The 26,408-nt window shown below is 41.0% G+C and overlaps 1 protein-coding gene across 1 annotated transcript; it reads left to right on the top strand.

Annotated features, from left to right (window-relative positions):
• On the top strand, positions 1–25,564 carry LOC308382609 (NLR family CARD domain-containing protein 3-like; the record flags this gene model as incomplete). Its single annotated transcript, XM_080861003.1, has 9 exons — positions 1–256; positions 1,011–1,181; positions 4,092–4,226; positions 4,640–6,248; positions 6,621–6,797; positions 7,004–7,177; positions 20,508–20,681; positions 22,135–22,181; positions 25,032–25,564. 9 exons carry the CDS (start codon positions 1–3, stop codon positions 25,562–25,564), a joined length of 3,276 nt encoding a protein of 1,091 aa, XP_080717129.1.
• Between the last annotated feature and the right edge of the window lie 844 nt (positions 25,565–26,408).

Here is a 26,408-nt window from a genome sequence, read left to right as displayed (position 1 = left end):
ATGACCGCAACTCTGAGGGAAGTGCTGAGGAACACTCTGGACAACCTCACAGGGACCGAATTTAAGAGGTTTAAGCACTACCTTCAGGACCATGGCCAAATCATATCGGTAAAGCTGGAAAAGGCCGACACAGATGACACTGTGGACTTGATGGTGCAGGTGTACAGTACGGGAGCTGGGGACGTCATGTTGACCATCTTGAAGAAGATGAACAACAACCAGTTGGCCAAGGACTTGGAGATGCAGCTGGAAGAATGTACGTGTGTTACTCACAGCCTATGATGAGGCGGTTGTTTTTTCATGTAGGAAAAATCATGTACAGTGCTGCTTGAAATTATGTGAACCCCTTGAGCAGTTTAGAGTTTTCTGTTGTTGTACCACGGTTTTCCTATTTTACCAAAACCAGTTTTCCATGTATGAAATGACAAGTTTATGTTTATCAATTGCAAGTACTTGTTTAGAGGGAATTGTGTGAGTAGCCAAAAAACGACATGAAACATGGAATTCGTGTGCAAAAATAAGTGAACCCCCGGTTGCATTAGTAAAGTCAAGTAGGTAACATATAAACTGCTCAAGGGGTTCACATAATTTCAAGCAGCACTGTATATTCTTAATTTCTGTTTCTCCTAACACTATTTCTCTCTCTTGCTCTGTCTTTCAATTTCTCTCTGCAAACTTTCTCTCTGCCAACTTTCTCTGTGACTCTTTTTGTTTCATTTGAAATTTCTACTTCATTTCTGTCTGGTCTTTATCTATCATTCCCTCTTTCCATCTCTCCCATTGAGTTTTTTCAATGTATCTCTGCCTTTCCCTCTCTCTTTCTTTCATCCCACTCTCCCTTACCCCTATCTCTCTATCGGTCCATCTCTCACTCTACCTTTCCATTTCTTTATATGCTCTCTCTCCTTGTCCCTCTTTCCTTCACTTTCCATCTTTCTCTTTGATATGCACCCCATTCTCCCTCTATCTGTCTTTCTCTCTCTCTCTCTCTCTCTCTCTCTCTCTTTAAGTCGGAGGCCAGCAGTGCTCCCCAGGTCTGGCCGGAGTGGGTGCAGGGGTCAACATGAATGCCACTGCTCACTCTGAAGGGATGGTGAATGCCACAGCAGTGACTGGCTGCACCATCAGAGGTCCTGTCACCTTCAACTTTGGACAAAGCCCCATGCCACAGCAAAAAGGGGGTAATGACCCACTCAGACATTTGGATATATTGGCATGTTAACTGCAGTACACACACACACACACACACACGCACACACACACACACACACACACACACACACACACACACACACACACACATACACACACACACACACACACACACACACACACACACACACACACACACAACCATTACATATTTGTAAGGTGAAACTTGAGATCTGGAAGAATGTAAGTGTACAGCTCACGGTCTCATGTATTTAGGAAGAACCACATGTATTCCTTGTATCTGTTTTTCTCTAACTTTCCCTCTGTCTTTCTGTTTCATTTAATCTTTCTCTCCTTTCTTTCTCACCATTTTTTCTCTCATTAATTCACTCTTTCTTTCTCTTCCCTTTGTCTGACTGGGCATATATCTGTCTCTTTGTTGTCTTTCATCTCCCTCTCTCTGACCCCTGCTCCCTCTCTCTTCAACTCTCAGGTCTGGGTGTAGTGGATGGTGGTGTCCAATTGGACATTCCTGCTGACTCTGGAGGCCAAAAACAAGTAGGGGGTAAGGACCCACTGTCTATGATTTCAAATTTGGATCCAGTGCATATTACTGCAGCTGTAATACACACACACACACACACACACACACACACACACACACACACACACACACACACACACACACACACACACACACACACACACACACAAACACACACACACACAAACACATACACACACCAAAAAATATTACACAAACCTTGGTCTATTTAAGATCTTAGTAAATGAGATTTGGGGATTCATAAGTGCTGAACAGGAAAAAGAAGAGAGATTTTATTGAAAGTTGAAGTGCAAAAGACGTTAGAGAAGAGTTGGGTCTTCAGCTGCTTTGGAAATTATGCTGAAGAGTGTGTGGAGCTCATCCCACCACAGTGTCACCACTGACAGCATTTTGGCTGACTGGTGTAGGGAGAGACCACCAGACTCTATGCTTATTGGCAGCATATACTGGTGAAGATAGACTGTAGACCTAGGTGAGGGTGTTCAGATATGAAGATGTTGTTGAGGGGGTGGCGTTAAGTCAGTGAAGAGAGATAAACAGAGGTGTGATGTGTCCTTTGTTGCTAATAAAATGGTACATATACAGTATGGTGTGCCGTTCAGGAAATATGTCAGTACTGTTTTTTTTATACAAATGTATTGGTCCCTTTGTTCACTATACAGTTTGTTGGTATTCATATTGTTTTACTTACATTTTTCTCATATTAATTGGTCATTATTCACTTTTATTGAAGCTTGACTGAAACAGTTAGTTATGCGTTTAACATATGAAAGAATGTGAACCTTGGTATATGTATTTGTGATCATTGGGGATTGATACAGACATGTAAAGTTAAGTATAGGAATACATAAAGAAGAGAAAGTGTATCCATGCATCATGTTTAAAACAATGTTATTATACGGCTCTTCAGAACGTTCCAAAAAGCCCCGTTGATTTAAATGGGCCATCCCCAACGTTCGCAGGTACTTATTTTCATATAATGACCTGCATATAATGACCGCTGTGCCATTGCCTCTGATTCACGTCTTTCGTAGTATTCCGGTGACTTATCAATGGAGTTTCAGCGGACGGTTGAGCAGCTGTGTTCTAAAGAATGTTCAACGTCTTTGAAGTTCAACGTCTTTGGCGAACTATTTCTCTGCTTTTTAACACTACGTATAGTAACAAATACATTGTAAAAAGACACACTGTGTTAAGTAATATTTTTTTTTTGGCAAGTACCCGTATAATAAGCGGGATAATGTATAGAACGCAGGTCCTTATCGGAAAATAAGTCCCTTCAGGGCGAAGCAAGACACCTCCGCTTCGCGTCGGTGTCCGGTTCACCCTGTCGGGACTTATTTTCCGATAAGGACCTGCGTTCTATACATTATCCCTTACATAATTGCTTAGAGAAATAAAAGAGGAAAGAAAGAAAATACAGCTAGAAAAATAACCACAGGAAAGGTGCAAGTAAAATGCACTGATGATGCATACAAAGCTAAAAAGTGAAAATCATATATTAAGATTAAGGTGTCATATGTCATATAGTTATATCCCGTTTCAACATAATACATCTGACTTTTGTTGTCTTCAGATGACAATGCAGCCAACGAGGTCAAAAAGAAGAAAGCATCACTAAAAAGGAGGCTTCAGAAACACCAGAAAAAAAGGTTTTCTGTTGTACACAAAGAGTCTGGAAATTACAAAGTACAAGATATCTACACTGAGCTTCACATCGTAGAGGGCCGCACAGGTGGGGTCAGCAATGAACATGAAGTGTCGACAATTTACATGACACACACACACACACACACACACACACACACACACACACACACACACATACACACACACACACACACACACACACACACACACACACACACATACACACACACACGACCATTGCATGAACATAGGAATGTTTATGAAATTTGTAAGTAGGTGAGACTGGAGATCTGGAAGTATGTACTGTAAGTGTGTAGCTCACAGTCTCTGATGAGGTGCCTGCGTATGTAGGAAGAACCACATGTATTCATCGTTTCTCTCTCTCTCTCTCTCTCTCTCTCTCTTTGACTTTCTCTCTGCTTACTTTCTCTGTGACTCTTTATGTTTAATTTAATCTCTTTCTCCTCTTTTACTTTCTCACTGCTTTTTCTCTCATCCATTCACTCTTTATGTCTGACTGGGTATCTATCTGTCTCTTCGGTCTCTCCGTATCTTTCTCTTTCATCTCCCTTACTCTCTCTATGTCCCCCCCTCCAACTCCAACTCTCAATTTCCATTTATTTTTCTGCTCTTTCTTTCTCACCGTCTCACTTTCCCTACCTCTCCATCTCTCTCTTTGCTATCCCGCCCCCCCCCCCCCCCCCCCCCCCCCCCCCCCCTCTAGTGGGAGGGGAACAGTGTTCCCCAGGTCTGGTCAGAGGGGATGGTGGGGTCAAAGTGGACGTCATTGCTCACTCTAGAGATATGTTGGACGCCCCAGCCTTGAGCAGAGGATCACCCAAGCCACAGCAAGGAGGGGGTAATGACCCAATGTCAAACATTTCACATTTGGATTCAGCGCCATATTAGCTGCAATACACACACACATTTTACACAAACCTTGTTATATTTATGATATTACTAAGGTCTTGGGGATTCATGAGTGGAGATTGATACACAGACATGTAAAGTTAAGTATAAGAATACATAATGAAGAAAACAGAAAGTTTATCTATTACATGTTTAAAACGATGATAGTTGCTTAGAAAAATAAATAGGTAAAATTGAAAATATAACTACAAAAATGAAAGGTGCAAGTAAAATGCTACACTGAAGATGCATACAAAGCTAAACAGTGAAAAACATATATTAAGATTACGGTGTCATTTGTATTATAAACAACTAGTCATTTCCCTGTTTCACCATATTACATCTGACTTTTGTTATCTTCAGATGACAATGCAGCAGAGGAGGTTAAAAAGTCGAAAGCATCACTAAAACTGAAGCTTCAGAAACACATGAAAAAAAGGGTTTCTGCTGTACATCATGAGTCTGGAGATTACAAAGTACAAGATATCTACACAGAGCTTCACATTGTAGAGGGCCGCACAGGTGGGGTCAGCAATGAACATGAAGTGGCGACAATTGACATGACACAGATCGGGACAAAACCAAGCTCTGAAGATAAGCAAGTCAAATTGGCAAACATTTTCAAAGACTCTGCCACAAATGTTTTGACTTTGGGAATTGCTGGGGTGGGGAAAACTATTGCAGTGCAGAAGTTTGTCATGGACTGGGTTGAGGAAAAAGCAAATCAAGACATAGACTTTGTGTTTGTTCTTCCATTCCATCAGTTAAACTTAAAGAAAGGGGAACACTGCAACCTACTTGATGTTCTTGAGCCTTTCTACCCTTATCGGAAAGATTTGGAATACATACTTGACTTGAGTGAATGTAAAATTCTTTTTGTCCTTGACGGTTTGGATGAAAGTAGACTGAAGCTGGACTTTGGGAAATGTATTTGTACACTGGAAGCAGAGTCATCAGTAGACATACTCATAACAAGTCTCATTAATGGTACACTAGTGCCCTCTGCACTCCACTGGGTTACAACCAGACCAGCAGCAGCCAGTATGATCCCAGGAGACTGCTTCAACTTAGTGACAGAGGTTCGAGGATTTAATGACGACCAGAAAGACGAGTTCTTTCAGAAGAACATAGGGAATCCAGAGAAGGCTAAGAGACTCATTGACCATATCAACATGAATAGAAGCCTCCACATCATGTGTCACATACCAGTATTCTGCCGTATTTTAGCCAATGTGGTGGACAAAATACTGGAAGATCAGAGCAAAGAAAAATCAACCAAAACTTTGACAGAATTGTACACATTGTATAGTGTCTCTCAGATAAAAATAATGGATGACAAATACTCGGAGGACAAGAAGATGAGTGCAGAGGAAAAAGGACAGTTACTTGTTAAACTTGGGAAGTTGGCATTCAAACACCTGGACAAAGGCACCCTGATCTTCTATGAAAAGGACCTGGCAGAGTGTGACACAAATGTTAATTGGGGAGCACTGCAGGCTGGAGTTTGTACACAGATCTTCAACGTGGAGAGTGCTACAACTGGAGAGAAAACTTTCAGCTTCGTGCATCTCAGTGTACAGGAATTCTTGGCAGCTCTTTATGTTCTTTATAAAGGTGTTCATTGGAGAAATCCCTTCCTCAAGACATGGAAAGAGAAGATCAGCTGGTGGTCCACAAACTCAAGGTTTGACCTTTACCGATTTGCTGTGGAAAAGGCCCTGCAGAGCCAGAATGGACATTTGGATCTTTTTGTCCGTTTCCTCCTCGGCCTGGCTCCAATCTTGGAGCCTGAAATCCGGTCCCCCCTGGATGTGGTGCTGCCACAGTTAGCTATCAGAGAAGTTAGCATCAAGAAAACAGTTAAATACATTAAAGAGAAAATCAGGGAAGATATCTCACCAGAACGGATCATCAACCTCTTCCACTGTTTGAATGAGTTAGGGGACAAGTCACTGGTTGAGGAGATTAACAGGTAATTCATATAGACCATTTCAGATTCAACGGAATTGATATATGGTACAGTTAGTAGAGCATGGTGTCAACAACACCAGTGTCATAGGTTTGATTCTGAAACAGTACAAACTATTTCAAACTATTTTGTGAACTTGTGTCAAAATGATTACTTAGGTGTCCACAAAATCATCAGAATGTATTAATTGCTATTTTTCCTTACTCGATTTACTGATGATCCTGATCATTTGTGTTGCTCTATTCTTCTGTTGCTCTATTCTTCTATTCTTTTTTAAGTAGAGAGGTGCATTCTATGTTTTAATAAGAGGCTAATAATAAGAGGCTTGTTAAGTATCACTAAGGTTATGAATATTGTGTTCAAAATGTTACCCAGGTACATACACTCAGCAGATGAGGATAAGAAGCTGACTCCAGCCCAGTGTTCAGCTGTGGCTTATCTGCTGCTGATGTCAGCTAAAGACATGAATGAGTTTGATCTGAAGAAATACCTGAGATCTGAAGAAGGGCTCTGCAGAATGCTTCCTGTAGTGAAAGTCTCTAGGAGAGTTTGGTGAGTACCGTTTTGGGTGGGTTCTGGGATTAAAGCCTTGTTTACAGCAATGATGTGGGACCATTCTGGAAATGAAGTCAACATACAGGCTGAGAGAGATGCTTATAAACACTGAGTGTGTTTAACTGTGTATGAACATGAATAAAAGTGTTATAATTGTCTGAGATACCTCCGCACTATATTGTTTAATCTTCATTTCTAAACAGGCTAAATCAGTGTCGACTCTCTAAAGCAAGCTGTACAATGATGGCATCAGTGCTGCGAGAGACACCTTCCCTTCTAAGAGAACTGGACATGAGTGACAATGACTTGCAGGATGAAGGAATTAAGCTGCTCTGGGTGGGACTAAGAAATCCACAATGCAAGCTGGAGACACTGAGGTCTTTTATATGGCATATTCTGTCTCTCACTGTTAAAATAGACCTACCATTACAGTTATAAATCACGCATTTCTTTCCAAGTGGCCAAACTTGCAATATCGGCAGGGGTTCAAATATGAATTTTCCCCACTGTATATTCTATTTACAAAGTGATTACTTATATATCAGTTTCAAACTGTACATATTTTAAAATAAATGGGTTGAAGGTTGCTGTGGGTGTCAGTTTATTGTTTTTTAGGACAAAAATTCACAGAGATTTTAAAATCTTTAAATAAAAATACCACCAACTGACCCATGGGGTAAGGGTTAGAGTTAGCTCCCCCCCAACACTTATCTGAACTGATCCACAGCACTTGGTATTTCAAGTGGCCAAACTTTCAAAGGCAGGGGGTCAAAAATGTATTATTCCCATTGTATGTATATTTATTTATTTAAAGTATTTTTTTCTTGTTGTCTTGTAGACTTAACGGCTGTAAACTCACACATACGTCCTGTATGGTTGTTGCCTCAATTCTGAAGTCAACAAACTCCCTGCTAGAGCTGGACCTGGGCCACAATGCCCTGAGAGATTCTGGAGTTCAGCTGCTCTGTAAGGGACTGTCTAGTCCTCACTGTAAATTGCAGTCTTTAAGGTTAGTCTTACAATAGCATGATTTCTGATACAGAACTAGCTAATATTGTTCATGGTATCACACATCACCACTTACGCATTCAAATGGTATAAACAGTGAGGCTGTATTGAGTGTATTGTGTTTTTTTCCCCAGGTTAACTAAGCAAGTGGCAGGATAATTAAAATATACTTAAATATGTTCTTTTTTATTTGAATTGTTTACACAATACATTTAGTACATTTAATGTTGTACTTTTCCCATTTGTACTGCAAACATTGAATAGCATCATGTAGGATACTGTTTTGCTGTGATGGATTGTCAGCTCGATGGTTATCTCTATGAGTCTGGATGCTTTTTGACAGTTAGCATTTTCCAATATTAGAACTTCAGGGATATATGGTTAGAAGACTCTCACTTCAGGCTCTAATATTAGAAGCCTCTGATGTCGTTGAGATGCTGAAAGTCTAGTGTGGAAGTACTCAGGTGAACATGGATGAGAGTTTGCTTTTCAATATGACTTTCACTGTGGCTCTGGAACGTTGGGAGTGTAGTTGTTGACTTCCTGACCTCTTTGGGTGTAATTACTGGGACTGTTGGTCAGTGATAATGTTTTTCTTGTTAATATTTCATATTTCATATAATGGAGCTTCAATACTACACTGAGATTGTGCTCTGACTGCCATGCCAACAAGCCTGGCTTTTCTTGATAGGCCCAAATATACACTATTGTCCAGTAGGACGGGGTTATTGATATACTCAATCATTGCCAGTGCTATCATGAATCAGAAGCGAATGTAAAATGATCCAGACTGTCCTGCAGGTTTACTGGGCTTGATATTCAAGATGACCATGTTTCAACAAAACTCTCTCTCTCTCTCTGCCTCCCTCTCTGTATGTGACTGAAATTGTGTGTGTTCTCTTTTCAGGCTCTCTGATAGTCATATCGCAGATGACGGTTATGTTTGTCTGGCTCTCACTCTGATGGCAAACCCCTTCTGTGTGAAAGAGTTGGATGTGAGCAACAATAATCCTGGAGAATCGGCAAAGAACCTGTTATTTGCTACACTGAAAGATCCTCATTTTAAAATTGAGGAACTCAGGTATGTTCTCTAGAGTTGTATTCACTTTAAAATTACTAATTGAATATAGATTTGCAGGCTGAAGATGTGATGGAATTTCCTGAAAGAACAGGAGACATTTTTTTTAAGAAGCATTCACAAAAGAGATGAAAGATGAAATAATAAAATCCATGAGAATTGCTCCTATGTTCCCCACACAGAATCATACTATTAAACTTTTTTATACGATTAGCAAATTCTGCACAGAAAATGAATATGCAGCGAAGGGACCAAGGAATAACTACACTTTTTTATTTTTGTGCTGTGTCCAATTAAAGTGATCTATACTGTTCTGTCCATGATATTGTCTTTCGGACTAGCTGATTATATACTCAGTGATACATCCTGTGAGATTGTGGCCTGTGCTTTGCAGTCACCAAACTGCCTGCTGCTGTCCTGAGTATGATCTGTTGTATGAGATTCTGGAGTTGTCTGTGTCATTCTGAACTTTCAAACCATATTGTTTTTAGTCATGCTACCATGTTCAACTCTCTGACTCTTTACCTCTCACTCTATGCAGACTTGCTGACTCTAAGCTAACAGAGGAATCCTATAAGGCTGTAGCCTCTGCTCTGCAGTCATTGGTTTCCCTGAGAGAATTGGACCTCACAAACAATGAACTGAAGGATTCTGATATTCAGCTTCTATCTGCAGGAATGAGTAGCCCTCACTGTAAACTAGAGACACTAAGGTTGGTGTTTGACTTTCTTTGTAGTATCTAGTATCACTCCTGTTTGGAGATTTTGATGCATTTGCTAAATGTGTGCTGTCTATGAACCGTTCACACTTCTGTCTATACAAAACCTTTTGCATTTTGGAGAAAGTGACAGAAAAGTCCTGACACCTACCAATGTCTCCTGGTACACTAAGTAGTTGTAAGGGTTTAATTAAGTTTTAACACAGATTCTCAAATGCTTGTGTGTACATGGTCAGTAAAGGGATTCAGAGTGTATTTTCAAAGAAAAATAACCAAAATTGTATTTCTTCAGGGGATTATTATTATTATTTTGCCCCATGTTGTTGATTGACCAGTCAGTTTAAGTCAGAATTGTTGTGGACTTGCATACCACACTTTTGCAATTGTATAAGCGCTGCCTATCAAGAGCCAGCCAGAAAACATGTATTCAGTTTTCATGATGTGTTTTCATTCATTACTGTGAAGTGTCAGGGTTTACTCGGGGATTGAACCCGAGATGCTGGATGTGGGGAACCAGCGCTTAACCCAGTGGGCCAGAGAGACCCAATGGCAGAATGTAGTTCTCAACTAGATTTCTTTATTATTTACAAAGAGAACTGGAAGCTCCAAAAACACATAGGATCAAACACAGGGCAAAAGGCTGTAAACTAAATAAGATACAAACAGTGTAGCTTTCAGGCAGTGAGACACTAGCCTGAAACTAGCTATGGAGAGCACTAAGAACTAAGGTGCTTGAGAGCACTACCAACTAATGTGCTTGAGAGCACCACAAACTACAGTGCTTGAGAGCACTTCTAGCAACCAAAGACAAACTAACACACAGTGGCACAAAGACAAACTAACGACCCAACAAAGGGCAGGGAAACTAGCCAGGTACTTAACTCCTGGCTAGTCAAGGAGAGTAGCAATACATCACAGGTGAGGACACACAGAGGGAAACCAGCGAGGGCACACAATTGGAAACAGGTGAGGGCACACAATAGGTAACAGGTGAGGGCACACAATGGGTTACAGGTGAGGGCACACAACCACAACAAAAGCACATATGGACACATAACAAACACAGAAAACGCCATGTCCATGAAAAGGTCCTTTTGCCACAAGAGGTCGCCAAATTGTGGCAATGGCTGCCACGATCGTGACAGTTGGAACATGTGTAGTGTTTAAATAGAACTGATACAAAGTGTCCCATTTTTATTGTTGGTTGTAAAAGTCTGTTAATCCGTTTCAAATAAATACAAATATCTCAGACAAAGATGCTCCCCAAGTGGGCCAAGATATGTTAGTAATTTTACACCACAGGAGTGGAGACCTCAGTCAGGCAATGGTAGAAACATCAGAAACAACGATGTCCATCAAGGGAGGGTGAGCATGGCTTTACATGAAGATTCACCAGTTTCTCTAACTAGAGCGGGGAAAAAACATGACTTTTTAAGTATTTCATCAGTTGAAAGGGGTGTACACTGTAAATCACAGAGCCTGGATCACATGGGTCACCCTGCATCCAGACTCAGGAGTTAGAGTGACCTTATGACCTCCAAGCAGGGTTTGGAGGGTTGCTTTAAAAGTGTATACTGTCATGAGTCTGGGCAGCGAATGGCACATTGGCGGCCTCTGGTGGCCAAATTACAAAAGAGTGAACTTATTTGTGTCCACATATGCCGTTGACGAATTGTGTGCCCTCACCTGTTTCCTTTTGTGTGTCCTCACCTGTTATGCATGTTGTGATAGCCACTTCCCTTAATTAGCCAGGACATAAATACCTGGCTAGTTTCTGTGACCCTTATCAGGTCGTTTTGTTTCTTGTAGTGAATGCAAGTAATGCTCTCAAGCACTTTGTTACCGCTAGCCTCCTGTTTCAGGGTTCTCAAGCACTTTGGTGCCACTAGCTTTAGCTAGTCTGCTGTTACAGGTTTGTGCATCGTTGCGGTTCTCAAGCCGCTGAAGCCTGCCTATTGTAGCTACTGTTCAGAAGCCTGAAAGCTACACGCTTGTATATTAATTAGTTTATGGCCTTTTGCCCTGTTCCTGATCCTCTGTGTTTTGGTCTTAAACGTATGTGGACGTATTCTCTGCGCTTTTAGAAGATCACCTGTGTTTTTGGAATACCTTCCATGTGTTGAAATAACCCTGTTTGGAAGTAAACCTGTTTAAAAAATAAAGAAATCAAGTCATAACATCCTTCAATTGGGTCCTCACTAGCACACTGGGCTAAGCGCTAGTTCCCCAGATCCAGCAACTCGGGTTCAATCACAGAGAAAAGCCTGACAGATACAATAACTGATTGCCTGTAAAAAATGTTATTCAGTAACCTAATCCAAGTATCACAATATTAAAGTAATTTAACTTGATTACTCTCCATTACTTTTGAATAACTCAATGCCAAATGTGCAAATAAAGACAACAGAAAAGAGACATCAATAAGACGGCTTTGACTTATAATTCACAAGTCAACAGCACAATATAACCTTGGAAAAATAAATAGGAAACCAAGTTTTAAGAATAAAACCTGCCCTCTGATCAGTGTTTTTTTTTAGGAAAAATCTGCTTTTCATTATGCAAATTCAGCCTACAGACCTACAATGAAAATGCACAACACCATAGTTTACAAAGCATAGGCATGTGTTAGATTAGTTTGCTGTCCATTAACTGTTTCAGTTCATTTTGCTCCTTATTTGATGGTTATAATGTAAATGTCTGTGTGATTCTAAACTTTGGAACAGTTTTGTTATTAGTCATGCTACCATGCCATGTTCTACTCACTGTCTCTTTACCTCTCACTCTGCGCAGACTTGCTCACTGTAAGCTAACAAAGGAAACATGTAAGGCTGTATCCTCTGCTCTGCAGTCATTGGTGTCCCTGACAGAACTGGACCTCACAAACACTGAAATGAAGGATTCTGGTGTTCAGCTTCTCTCTGCAGGACTTAGTAGTCCTCACTGTAAGCTACAGATATTAAGGTTGGTCTTTGACTTTCACTTAGTATCTAGTATCACTCTTGATTGGAGTTTTAATGCACGTGCTAGATAACTTTGCTGTCCATGAACTGTTCACACTTCTGTCTATACAAGACCATTTGCATTTTGGTGAAAGTGACAGAACACTCCTGACCAGTGGCGTCGTAGGGGGGGGATAAAGGGGACTGAGTTACCAGGGCCCTCTTTGGGGGAGGGTCCTTGAGGAGTGTGGAATTTTATTTTTCCTTTAAATATTAATATCATTTAAAGGGCCAAATTTTCTTGCTAACTAATATAATTTTAATGTTTTGGGTAAATAAATTGGTTGAATGATGGATTGAATTGTGTGTCCTAGTCTACATATAATGTCTGGAGACCCTCACCCCCCCGGCTCACGCACAAAATGGTTTAGTCCGCCTTCAGTGTGCTTTTTACCTATAGGCGCATTTGACGAATGTTAACGTTCATTCGACTGAGGCAATGGTGCGTATTGAAGATGTCCAAGAACGTTAAATCCGGGTTTCAGAAAAGAAAAGAAAGGCAGGCAAGAGAGAGAAAAAGAGACGAGGGAAAGCAACTACTAACAGACTTCTTTCCTAAGAAAGGTGAGCCCGAATGTGAAAGCAAACACCCTACATTAAATGAACTCATGATGTGGTAATAAAACGAATCAATACCACCGCGATTGTCATTGCTAAAAACGGCATAACACGAAATTAGAAATAACATGCCCTATCTGTAATCTGAGGTAAACTCTAAATACATGTTTGTTTGCATAGCCTTCCACAGTTGCAGAGTGTGTTGCACGCACATCCAATCCAGGTGCAGGGTAAAAAGAGATCCGTAAAAATGAAAGAATACCCACACTGTTGCTGCTGACACCTGACGAACACCTGACGAAGACCAACAATGGTCGAAACGTTGTGCCAATAAAATACACGGGAGCTGCAGCAACAGTGTGCGGGTATTCTTTCATTTTTATGCATAGCCTACCACACCATTGCAATAGTAGGTCTATACTAATTAGAACATTTGGCTAAATTAATATTTGTTAGGCCATAACATAATTAGGCTAATAGCCTTATTAAGTAGGGCTAGTCTAGGCTCAATAAGTTCATAAGGTTAGGCTGTCAAATTAGTTGGCTAGCAAAGTTAACTTGTGAAACATGGCACTCAGTTTCAGAAGCAGCTAGTGATGCAGACTCCTCATCCTCTGACACTGTGGTCTTGAGGCAAGGTGAGCAGTTTAAAATGAAAGTACATCATTTTAGCTATTTATACTGTAGGCTTAATGTGTTTAGCAAATAGCAACACAGGCTGTTCCATCCAAAGGTGACTTTTTTTTGTTGCAATCAGGGTGTGAAGGGGATTTTAAGCAATATAGTAAAAAGTGTTCCAGGAAAACATTCCATACTCTACCTTTAAACATGTTCAGTCACACAAATTAGGCTACATTGGAATTGCCTGTTACAGTAATATCTATCAGATGCTTCATGCTTGTAGAGGGTTCTGTCCAGGAAGATGGAGAAAATGTGGTAGAGGATGACACAAGTGAAGGAAGTGATAGCAGAGAAGATTCTGAGAAAAGTGAAAGGGATGAAGAGAGGTCAGAAAGTAGTCAGAGCAGCGCCAGGGAGTGTATGCCAGAAGATCCAGCACTATGGACAGAGAAATGAACTAATGAAGAGAGAGACACAATTGTTCACAGACTGGCAAGCAACATAAAAACAAATAAAATTACAGCAAAAGACAAGGAAGGGAAGCCATTTCCTAACTACCTTCAATTTGCAAAGTTTCACCGTCAGGGGGGAGGGGGCGTGGCACTCTTTTTTTGGGGGGGGGACCTATGAACCTACTGTGCATAGGGCCCAGAATCTGGTGCTACGCCCCTGCTCCTGACACCTATCAATGTCTCCTGGTGCACTTCATAGATGTAATGGTGTAAAGAAGGTTCAACACGTATTCTCTAATGCTTCGGTGAAGATTGTCAGTAAATGGATTCAGAGTATGCTTTCAAAGAAAAAGGAGTGAAGTGATATTTCTTCATGGGATAATTATAATTATTTTGACCCATGTTATGGATTGATCAGTAAATCAGTGTAGGCTGGAATTGCTGTGGACTTGTATACCACACTTTAACAATTGTATAATCGCTGCTATCAATTGCCAGCTAGTAAACATGTAATCAGTTTTAATGATGTGTTTTCATTCATTACTGTAAGAACATTTGTTTTGTTTAAGTAGAAATGATACAAAGTGTCGTATTGTATTGTTTGTAGTAAAAGTCTGTTAATATGTTTGGAATTAATGAAAATTTCTCAGAAAGAAGTCATAGAAAGGATCCCCAAGGAGGCCAAGATGTGTTAGTAATTGTATACCACAGGAATGGAGACCTCAGTCAGGCAATGGTAGAAAAATCATCAACATTAAGGCCCATCATGGGAGAGAGAGCATTCCTTCACATAAAGAGCCACCAGGTTCTCTAAATAGACAAACATGACTTTTTCAGTATTTTATCAGTTGATAGGGGAGGAGTATCCATCCGAGAGCTCGGATCACGTGGGCCACACTGATCCAGACTAAGGGCGACCCTGTGACCTTCAAGCAGGGTTGGGATGGTTGCTTTAAAAATGTATTCGGATACAAGTACTGATTACCTGTTAGAATTTGTATTCATTAACCTAATCCAAGTATCACAATATTAAAGTAATGTTACCTGATTACTTTCCATTACTTTTGGATTACCCCAATGCCAAATGTGCAAATGAAGACAACAGAAAAGAGACATGAATAAGATGGCTTTCATTAAAGCATAATGTGTAAGTCAACAGCACCATGAAAGAAAATGAGGAAACCAAGTTTAAAGAATCAAACCTGCCCTCTGCTCAGGGTCTGCTCTGTGTTAGGCATAGGTATGTGCTAGATATCGTTTGCTGTCCATGAACTGTTTCAGTTCATTTTGCTCCTTATTTGATGGTTAAAATGTCAATGTCTGTCATTCTAAACTTTATTGTTTTTAGTCATGCTACTATGCCATGTTCTAATCTCTGTCTCTTTACCTCTCACTCTACCCAGACTTGCTGGTTGCAAGCTAACAGAGGAATCCTGTAAGGCTGTAGCCTCTGCTCTGCAGTCATTGGTCTCCCTGACAGAACTGGACCTAACAAACAATGACCTGAAAGATTCTGGTATTCAGCTTTTCTCTGCAGGACTAAGTAGCCCTCACTGTAAGCTACAGACATTAAGGTTGGTGTTTGACTGTCATTCTAATATCTAGTATCACTCCTGATTGGACCTTTTGATGCATGTGCTAGATTAGTTTGCTGTCCATGAACTGTTCACACTTCTGTCTATACAAAACCATCTGCATTTTGGAGAAAGTGGCATAACTCTCCTGCCACCTAGCAATGTCTCCTGGTGCACTAAGTAGATGTAATGGTGTGATGAAGGTTCAACACAGATTCTCCAATGCTTGGGTGTATATGGTCAGTAAATTGATTCAGAGTGTTTCTCAAAGTGATATTTCTTCAGGGGATAATTATTATTACTGTGACCCATGGTATGTCCAGTCAATCAGTGTAGGTCAGAATTGTTGTGGACTTGGATATCACACTTTTTTAATTGTATAATCGCTGCCTATCAAGAGCTAGCCAGAAAACATGTAATATTTTTTCACATGTGTTTTTATTCATTACTGTAAGAACATCTGTAGTGTTTAAGTAGAATTGCTACAAAGTGATATAATCTAAATGAGCACGCCAAAGTTTAAGTTTGGACCAGAGGACGCAATCAGCATTATGTTGTTTCCAGCATGGAGACCCCTTCTCAGCTGGTGCTCAGAGAATGGCCTTCCTGATTTGTAGAATATGTTGCCATTCATACCATTCAGTCAGGTAGAATACAACCGGGGAGAGGGTGACCACAACCTATAGGTGATAAGGGGAGGGGAGACAGTGGTGTGAGGGGTTCACCTATGGGGGGAGGGAGGGACAACATAGGACAAAGGGTGATAGCATGAAGGAGGCTATATGGGGGGGGGGGGTGGTTCACATGCTAACATTTCAGGTCTTAGTGAGACAGACAGAGTATACATCCAAGATTACAAGTTACGGATACAAAATAATGCTACACTTAGTTCATGTCTTTTACAGCAAAAGAATAGCAATGTTTCTGGTTCCATCAGAAGTGTAGCTATTGTATTGTTTGTAGTAAAAGTCTATTAACCCATTTGGAATTGATGAAAATGTATTGGACAAAGAGGTTCCCTAAGGAGGCCAAGATATGTTAGTAATTATATACCACTGGAATGGAGACCTCAGGAGGTCAATGGTAGAAAAACCAGGAATAATGAGGTGCATTAAGGGAGAGACAGCATGGCTTCACATAAAGATTCACCAGCTTTTCTAATTAGACAGGGAACAAACATGATTTTTTTAAATATTTTATCAGTTGAAAGGGGAGGAGTATCCATCCGAGGGCCACCCTGCATCCAGACTCAGGAGTTAGAGCGACCCTGTGACCTCCAAGCAGGGTTGGGAGGGTTATTTTAAAAATGTATTCCGATACAAGTATTGATTACCTGATACATTTTTAAATCCAGTAACCTAATCCAAGTATCACAATACTAAAGTAATGCAATTTGATTAATTTCCATAACTTTTTGATTACCTCAATGCCAAATGTGCAAATGAAGACAGCAGAAAAGAGACATCAATAAGATTGGCTTTTACTTTGGCATAATGTGTAAGTCAACAGCACAATGTCACTTTGGAAAAGAAAATGAGGAAACCAAGTGTAAGAATAAACCCTCCCACTGCTCAGTGTTTTTTAAAGAAAAATCTCCTTTTAATTATGCAAATTCAGCCTACAATGAAAGTGCACAACACCACTGTTTACAAAGCAAAGGCATGTGCTAGATTCGTTTGCTCTCCATGATCTGTTTCAGTTAATTTTGCTCCTTATTTGATGGTTTAAATGTCAATGTCTGTGATTCTAAACTTTGGAACAGTATTGTTTTTAGTCATGCTACCATGCCATGTTCTACTCTCTATCTCTTTATCTCTCACTCTACCCAGACTTGCTGACTGTAAGCTAACAGAGGAATCCTGTAAGGCTGTAGCCTCTGCTCTGCAGTCATCAGTGTCCCTGACAGAACTAGATCTCAAAAACAATGACCTGAAGGATTCTGGTATACAGCTTCTCTCTGCAGGACTAAGTAGCCCTCACTGTAAACTACAGACATTACGGTTGGCATTTGACTTTCATTCTAATATCTAGTATTACTCCTGATTGGACCTTTTGATGCATATGCTAGATAAGTTTGCTGTCCATGAACTGTTCACACTTCTGTCTATACAAACCATTTGCATTTTGGAGAAATCAACAGAACTCTCCTGCCACCTTTCAATGGGCCTCATTCTCGAAAATTTTCTGAAGTTTCTTCTGAAATGTTTCTTACGGACTTCGGAAACACAACATAAGAAAAACATATCCGCCCGATTCATGAACGCCTGAAAATGTGTTCTTGCGCAGCAGAAGTTTTTTGAGCTCTGCACCCCTGGAAGATGTTTCTTACATTGAAAGCGCGTTCTCGTGCACCTGAATTTGCATACATACACGCCCTGACAGCTCCTTATGAGAGCACGCAACCACTGTGACGTGTGCTGACATGTCAAAGTGGAAAGTCATCATCGGTCGTGTAAACGCAGATCTTACTTCACCAGTGCAGAGGTGGAGGCACTGTTGCAGGATGTAGATGTGTCCATTCTATTCCACAATGGTTATATAAACACGATTGAGTTAAGTGCTTATTTATTTATTCACTTACATTTGCAGTGTTCGTGTAGTCCTTTTATTTATTGTAAGACATCACGATGCCTCGTAGAATCATTACTAAATGAAACGTAATTGTTAATGATACAAATATTTTCATATTTATTATTATTATAACTATTGTAGCAGGGCAAGAATGAACCGTAGGCAGAAGGGTAGTGAAAACCCGCCAAGGCAGGTATATTTATTTCTATAGTTGAAGCTGGGTGTGTGCAGGTGAGGGCCCCTCGATGTGTTCAGTGCTCAGGGGGTGAAGGTCTCGGGGAATCAGCCCAGTAGGCCAAGTGCAGCTGAGGGGCTCACCGGTGGTGGTAAGGAAGAGACTGGAGGCCGGGAAGTCAGGCCGGGTTCGGCCGGTCGCAGGCTCCAGTCGTCGGGTTGGATCATCGTTTAAGCGCTTTCTGTGCAAGGGAAAAAACACTGTGGTTAGCCAAACATCGAGCCCCCGTCCTTGATGGCGTGGCTCCTTTTGTGCTGAGTAAACGAGGGCAAACGAGAGACAGGTTTGGGTGGTGATGAGTGGCTGCCATCCGTGCCTCGTTGAAGCTGTCAAACTTGGCCATGTGCTTCTGTTGACCACAAGAGACAGGGTTCCACTGAAGCAGCCCTCTAGAGGGTACTAAAGAGACTTGTGATGGTGTGAGCCTGGCACGACACAGACATGAAGGCTGCCTGGCCACACTATTTTAATCCGAGAGTCTGAAGAGTTGATGTGAAAGCTATCACCAACGATTTCTCAAAAATTCAGCCCTTAACACTTCTCACACAGAGCGGCCAAGTGGGGCATCTTGTGTTTTTTTGAGGAATCGCATTTGAGAAATCTCTGGCCAATTTACAACTGCTATTTTGCATTCTGAAAAGTCTTCTGAAGTTCAGAACAAATCCCAGATGAAAAAACTTTCATGAATGCCAAATGTTTTCCTAAATCCACCGGAAGTGGAGTTCACAAGAAATTCCTTCTTAAATTCTTCTTAACTGCGTTCGAGAATGAGGCCCAATGTCTCCTGGTGCACTAAAAAGATGTAATGGTGTAAAGAAGGTTCAACAAAGATTTGCCAAAGCTTGGATGTAGATGGTCAGTAAATGGATTCATATTGTGTTTTAAAAGTGATATTTCTTCAGGGGATGATTATAATAACTTGGTAATGGTATGTCCATTTAATCAGTGTAGGTCAGAATTGTTGTGGACTTGGATACCGCACAATAGCACTTCTATAATCGCTGCCTATCAAGAGCCAGCCAGAAAATATGTATTCAGTTTTCATGATGTGTTTTCATTCATTACTGTAAGAACATTTGTAGCGTTTAAGCACAACTGATACAATGGGTCCCATTTGTAATGTTTGTAGTAAAAGTGTATTAACCCGTTTGAAAATAAATTCAATTATTTGACACAGAGGTTCCCCAAGGAGGCCAAGATATATTAGTCAATTCATAGCACAGGAATGGAGACCTCAGTCAGGGAATGGTAGAAAAATCAAGAACAGCAAGGCGCATCCAGGGAGAGAGAGCATGCTTTCACATACAAATTCACCAGCTTCTATAACTAGGCAGGCAACAAACATGACTAAGTATTTTATCAGTTGAAAGGACAGTGCATCACAGAGCTCGGATCACGTTGGCATCCCTGGGTTCAGACTCAGGAGTAAGAGCGCCTATATATAACCAAAACACTCCAATCACTTCGAAACACAGAGGCACACAGATAGAAATGGCACATTTAGGAACACACAGATATCTGCTTACCCTACTTCTAATTCTAAGACACACAAAGGCATCTGAGTAGAGTAATAGGACATTAATATAATAACTATAATTTAGTTCTGAATAGAATCTCTCAGATAAATGAAGAAAGAAAAATAAGGGATTCAAAAAATAGGTACATTTTGAGTTTTTCTTTCTAAAAAAACTAAAAATTGACCCCTTTTAGGATCCCTTAAGTTTTATTTTCTCAACCTCTTGGAATTATTCATCAGCTCGCTTTTGAAGCAGACCGAGTCAGTTTATGAATGTTGATAGTAATGTATTTATTTCAAGTAGTTTGCAAATGCGTTGCTTACCTTTAATGCATGTTTCATCTCTTATAATGAAGAAAAATTATATCTTGTTTCAGACTGTCTGGTTGTCGCATCACACACAAGGGCTGTTCTTTCTTGGCCTCTGCCCTCAAATCAAACCCCTCCTACCTGAAACAGCTGGATCTGAGCTACAATCACCCAGGAGACTCAGGTGTCAGAGAGCTCACAGACAGACTGAATGATCCCAACTGTAAACTAGAGACTTTCAGGTGAGTGCGGGGTGTTTATCTGGGTGTGTATAACATTTTAATCGGTTGCCTCAGTAACAGCATTCTGCAGCCAGGACTGATGGCAGTCAGTTCTGCCGTCAGACGTCAGTCTCATCCGAAGCTTCCCAGCAATGCTGTTGGTGGATCCAGTTGGCTCTGCTGCCCATAGCATCACTGTTGTTACACTCCTTCTGTTGGCACTGCGACCTCAATGTTGTACAGGTTCAGACCCTTCTGAGACACAAAACACCAGGCACACACACACACACACACACACACACACACACACACACACACACACACACACACACACACACACACTGAAGAAATTCAGAAACAAGCACAAAGCAAACAGAAACACACAGGTACATAACAGCATGGGATGGGTGGGGTCCTTTACTATGCCTCAGGCTTGCCTGCATACTCTCTGGTATTAAGTGAGCTCCAGGGTTGGGAGTGGAGCTCTTTTTCTGCTGTCTTGATGACTCTCTGGTGGTCCTGAACAGTGCTGTTGTCATACCACAATGTCAGCCTGTTTGTGAGCATACTCTCAATAGTGCACCTGTAGGAGTTTGTAAGGATACTGGGTGCCCCCCTCAATTTCCTGAGGAAGTACAGCTGCTGCTGTGTTTTCTTGATTAACTGGACTGTACTGTATGACCATGTGAGGTCCTCACTAGGAATGTAATGGTGACCACCTTCACCATTGTAGACCCGTCTATGTGAAGTAACTGATGATGTTGGTGCTGGTGTGAGGGAAAGATTGCTCATATGGCACCATGTCTTTCAGCTTGACCCCTCACTCCTGTACCCAGTCTCATCACCACCAATGATCAAGCCTATGACATGTGGTGTCATCAGCAAAACCTGTTGATGGAGTTGCTCTCATAGGAGGCGGTGCAGTCTTGTGTGAAGAGTGTGTAAAGTAGAGGGCTCAGCACACAACCTTGAGGGCAGCCAGTGTTCATGATTATTGTCTGTGTGGAGAGAGGCACAATGCTGCAGATTGTGTTCTGCTCATGAGGAAGTCCATGATCCAGCTGCAGAGGGAGGAGATAAGCCCCAGCATGAATAGTTTGTCTGTTAGTGTGGAGGGGAGGGTGGTGTGAAATACTGAGCTGTAGCTAATGAACTGCATTGTAACATGGCTGTCTTTGTTTGCTGTGGAGATCCGTGGTTGATATGATTTGTTGATATGGACAGAAGTGGGTCCAGTGTGTCTGTGTACAGCTATATGTCAGCTGTCCTGAAAAAAATATCCCAGGTGTATCCAGACTATGAAATATATTACTGTTTTTATATTGCATACTTATTTTTTTCCCCTTTTAATCTACAAAGCGGATATAGTTTTGATCGTTTGGATTGAAATGATACACTGATAACAAATCAGTTAACATGCTAAACTCACAGTTTTGGACCTCAACTGTATTTTCTTCTCCCCTTCTTTCTTGAGGTATGACCATGGAGGAGAGTGCAGGATTAAACCAGGGCCGAGAAAATGTGAGTGATTTGATTCATTTTTCCCTGAAAAAATAATATGCATGATTGTGTATGAACACATGTGAACATTGTGAATGTAAAAGAGAAAAAGGGTTTTGTATGTTTATAGGTTTAAAAGTGCCTGTGATCATGCGTGTGTCATCAGTGTTTATTTTTTCCCTGAAGAAATAGTATGCATGATTGTGTATGAACACATGGAAACATTGAGGTGTGTGCGTGAATGAAAAGAGAAAGGGGTTGTGTATGTTAATAGGTTTAGCAGTGCATGTGATTGTGTGTGTGTGTGTGTGTGATCAGTGTCCCTTCAGTACGGGAGGCTGCTGTTTCTTTGTTTTCATTTGGTCATTTTCTGATACCATTTGACTTGATAATTCTACAACATGAACATGAATGTGATCTAGTCGACTCCCAGCTCATACAGCTGGTGCTGAGCAACTGCAATGTCTGGCCCTGAAAACTGCTGCCAGTTTACTGCCATAAGACTATCATGACATGTGCCATCATGACAATGAAAGCTTCATATAATTGATATCTGATATTAAGTGTGTTTGTGTGTGTCCTTAGGTTTTTACTTGACTGCTAGTGTGTGTGTGTGTCTGTTTGTGTGTGTGAGACACAATTAACTTTGACTTTAACTTTGAGTATACTCGGTACTTCCTGAAAGGTCTCTCTCTCTCTCACTCACTCACTCACTCACTCACTCACTCACTCACTCACTCACTCACTCACTCACTCACTCACTCACTCACTCACTCACTCACTCACTCACTCACTCACTCACTCACTCACTCACTCACTCACACACTCACTCACTGACGCACGCACTCACTCACACACACACACACACTCACCAACTCCATGGCATGACAAAAGGACACACACACACACAAACACACACACACACACACACACACACACACACACACACACACACACACAAACCCACACAATTAGGAATGAGTCCAGGGTGACGAACACATACAGTATCACACACTAAACAAGGACACACACACACAAACGTAGACAGACAAGTATATTTAATCATACAATGACACACACAAAGATATACACATCTAACACGGACAGAATAGAATAGAATAGAATAGAAACTGTATCACATTTACAAGGTCACACACGCATACACACTCACAACCATACAGAGAGAGAGGTAGAGAAACTCACTCACAGACACACACAAACAGTGCCGCCGCTCCCATAGCGTGCACTACGCGCTGTGCGTAGGGCACCAAGTCCTGAGGGGGCACCAGAAATAGGCAACTGAAAAATCGTCAAAATTAAAATAATTATGATGCCATTATTATTCCAGTATAGACATATTAGGCACCTTTTAGGTATCTCAAAACAGTCAGAACAAGAGGTATATTTAATTGCTCAAAAAAAGTTACGATGGTGCCCCCCCCCTACAATCAATTCCTGAGCTCGCCGTGGCTGCACTTTCCTATCTCAGTGGCCTGACGACGGCTAGTTCAACTTTTCGAAAATGGCCTCAAAATGACAACTGGAGTCAGGCAGAAAAAAGAAAGAGAAAGAAACTGCGAGATGATGCCGTTCATCACTTTCAGATAAGTCCATGTTAAATCATTGTTAAATACGGAAAATGTGCTGCTAATTGAATGGTTAGCCTATGCATACACTTCGAACTGGCTGACGTTATAGCTAATGCTAGTACACTCAAATATATTATAACTGAGGTGCAAGAAGGGTTAAGTATTTCATATCAGCATTCTTTACCCATGAAGAACTGGTGTTAATATGTGTGAATATGAACTCATGAACATGAACTCGTTCATACGAAGGTTCACAGGCACCCATTATAATTGTAGAAGTTATCGAGGAGACTAACTAGCTATCATTTCATTTCCTTGGGTAAATCTGAGAAAATATGAGGTTAATAGCGCCCTTCTTCACCCATCTAAAACAATGTTAAAACTGTGGCCAGGCAGTGAACTGCAACCAGTCGTGGTCCATGGGCCCCAAATTGGGCAGCCTTGGTCTAATGCTTTTTCAAGAAAACAACATGAAATTTGAGAGAAAAAGTGTCTTGATTATTACTATGAACAATACATCCAAGCAAGTACAGTAGTGGTGTACACTTAAATTAATAGGTTTATTGATGGTATGGCTAATGAAACCTTGATTTCCATTATTGGCACGCACACGCACCTGGAAGAAAGTGTCACTCATTTGGGGTTGAGGAAGTTGGCAAATTGAGATTTTACTGTTAAACATTATGCATTTTACAAGGAGGCCTAACTGACGCCAGCTAGATGTTCCTTTACTTTACATTCTATTACTTTATATTAGATTAGATTTATCAAATAGTTGATCAAATAAAAAATAAAATAAAAAATAAGGGGCGAGAGCACCTTGGCTGCATGCTTTCAGTTTTAAAATGTTTCAAATTTTTTCGGTATAAGATTCTTTGTTTGAATATTTTGTCTCTTTCTATACTGATCCTTTTTCGTCGTATCTATTCTGAGCAAAGGAGAAGCACGGGACTAAGACGCAAAAAAAAAAATCTGGGGGGGCATCATAAAGATGTTATGCTTAGGGCACCAAAATGGCTAGCAGCGGCACTGCACACAAAAACAGACACAAAAGAGAGAGAGAAACACACTTAATTACACAAACTCCACTTCATTTACACACCTGTTTTCCTTACTGACTCACACACGCACTCACTCAAACACACAATCATGAATGAGTCTATGTGTGTGTGTGTGTGTGTGTGTGTGTGTGTGTGTGTGAGTGTGTGTGCGCGCAGGTGATGTGAACAGTCCCTTTCCTACCCCATATTCTGATGAGGATGTTCTCCCCTCTTGTCTGCAGATGCCTATGAGTTCACACTGGACCCAAACACAGCAAACACACGTCTCTTTCTCTCCGAGGGGAACAAAAAGGTGACACGTGGGAGTGAGCAGCAGCCATATCCTGACCACCCAGAGAGATTTGACTGGCCTCAGGTGCTGTGTAGAGAGGGTCAGTCTGGACGCTGCTACTGGGAGGCTGAGTGGAGTGGTAGTAGTCCTCAAATAACAGTGGCATATAAAAGCATCGAGAGGAAAGGGAAGAGTGATGACAGCCTGTTTGGACGTAATAACAAGTCCTGGAGTCTGAAACGCTGTGGTGACATTTACTCTGCCTGGCACAATAATAGGGAGACCGCCATTTGTGCCCCCTCCTCCAGCTCCAACAGAATAGGAGTGTACCTGGACTGGCCAGAAGGCACTCTGTCCTTCTACTGCGTCTCCTTTGACACACTCACCCACCTGCACATGTTTCATTCCACATTCACTGAGCCCCTCTATCCTGGGTTTGTAGTTTTTTCTGACTCCTCAGTGTCCTTGTGCCAGATCACATGACCTAATCCTGCAGGAACACCAGAGACTGCAGAAGAGTAACACACTTCGGTACCAACACCACGGTGTGCCACTTAGAGCGAAAATGTACATTACCATGTATACTGCATCTAATAAGCTGAAACGTTATTTGCTGCTATGAAGACCATAACAACAAGTAAACTATGTGTGTCTGCATGTGTATGCACCTGTCCTTGCGTTTGTGTGTTTGTGCGCACATGTGTGTGTTCTCGCACCCTCTCTCTTTTGTTGTAATGATGTATTTATTACAACAAATACAGTAAACTTGACCTGATTGTGCTTAAAAGTGCATACTTCATAAAACACTGGACATAGAGTGAGAAATGAATAAAGGAAATAAAGACATCCTCTCTCCCTTTCTATCTCTTTTCTATTCATTGAATGAGTGGTTTTCTAAAATCTGCTGTGTGGTCTTTGTTCATCACAGTGACTATTGTGTGTTCAGGTTCTTATATATATATATTGACAGGTTCAGGTTCAAACATATATACTTGTTTGTCTTCCTTGTGTGAGCCAAATATGTGATATGTGATGGGGAAAAGACAGAACGGAGAAGAAACAGCTGATGTGCGATACATCCTGACTGTGGTTGTCTGAGGGTGGAGTTTCTACAGCGGACTTAATAATCTGAATGTTTTCTGAAGATGAAAGACCTACTGAGTATGAAAGAGCACATGCCCTCTCACTGCAAAAAATGCTTTTCTAACCTAGTGTTATTACTCTTATATTGAGATGAAAAATCTAGTTGGTCTTGTTTCTAGCTAAATTGTACTTACCTAGTGCTTTCTTGGTAAGGTTATTTTTACCTATTTCAAGCAAATATTAC

This window comes from Sprattus sprattus (genome assembly GCF_963457725.1).
Source record: "Sprattus sprattus genome assembly, contig: scaffold_52, whole genome shotgun sequence".
Classification (NCBI taxonomy): domain Eukaryota; kingdom Metazoa; phylum Chordata; class Actinopteri; order Clupeiformes; family Clupeidae; genus Sprattus; species Sprattus sprattus.
This window is presented reverse-complemented; position numbering and strand designations above follow the sequence as displayed.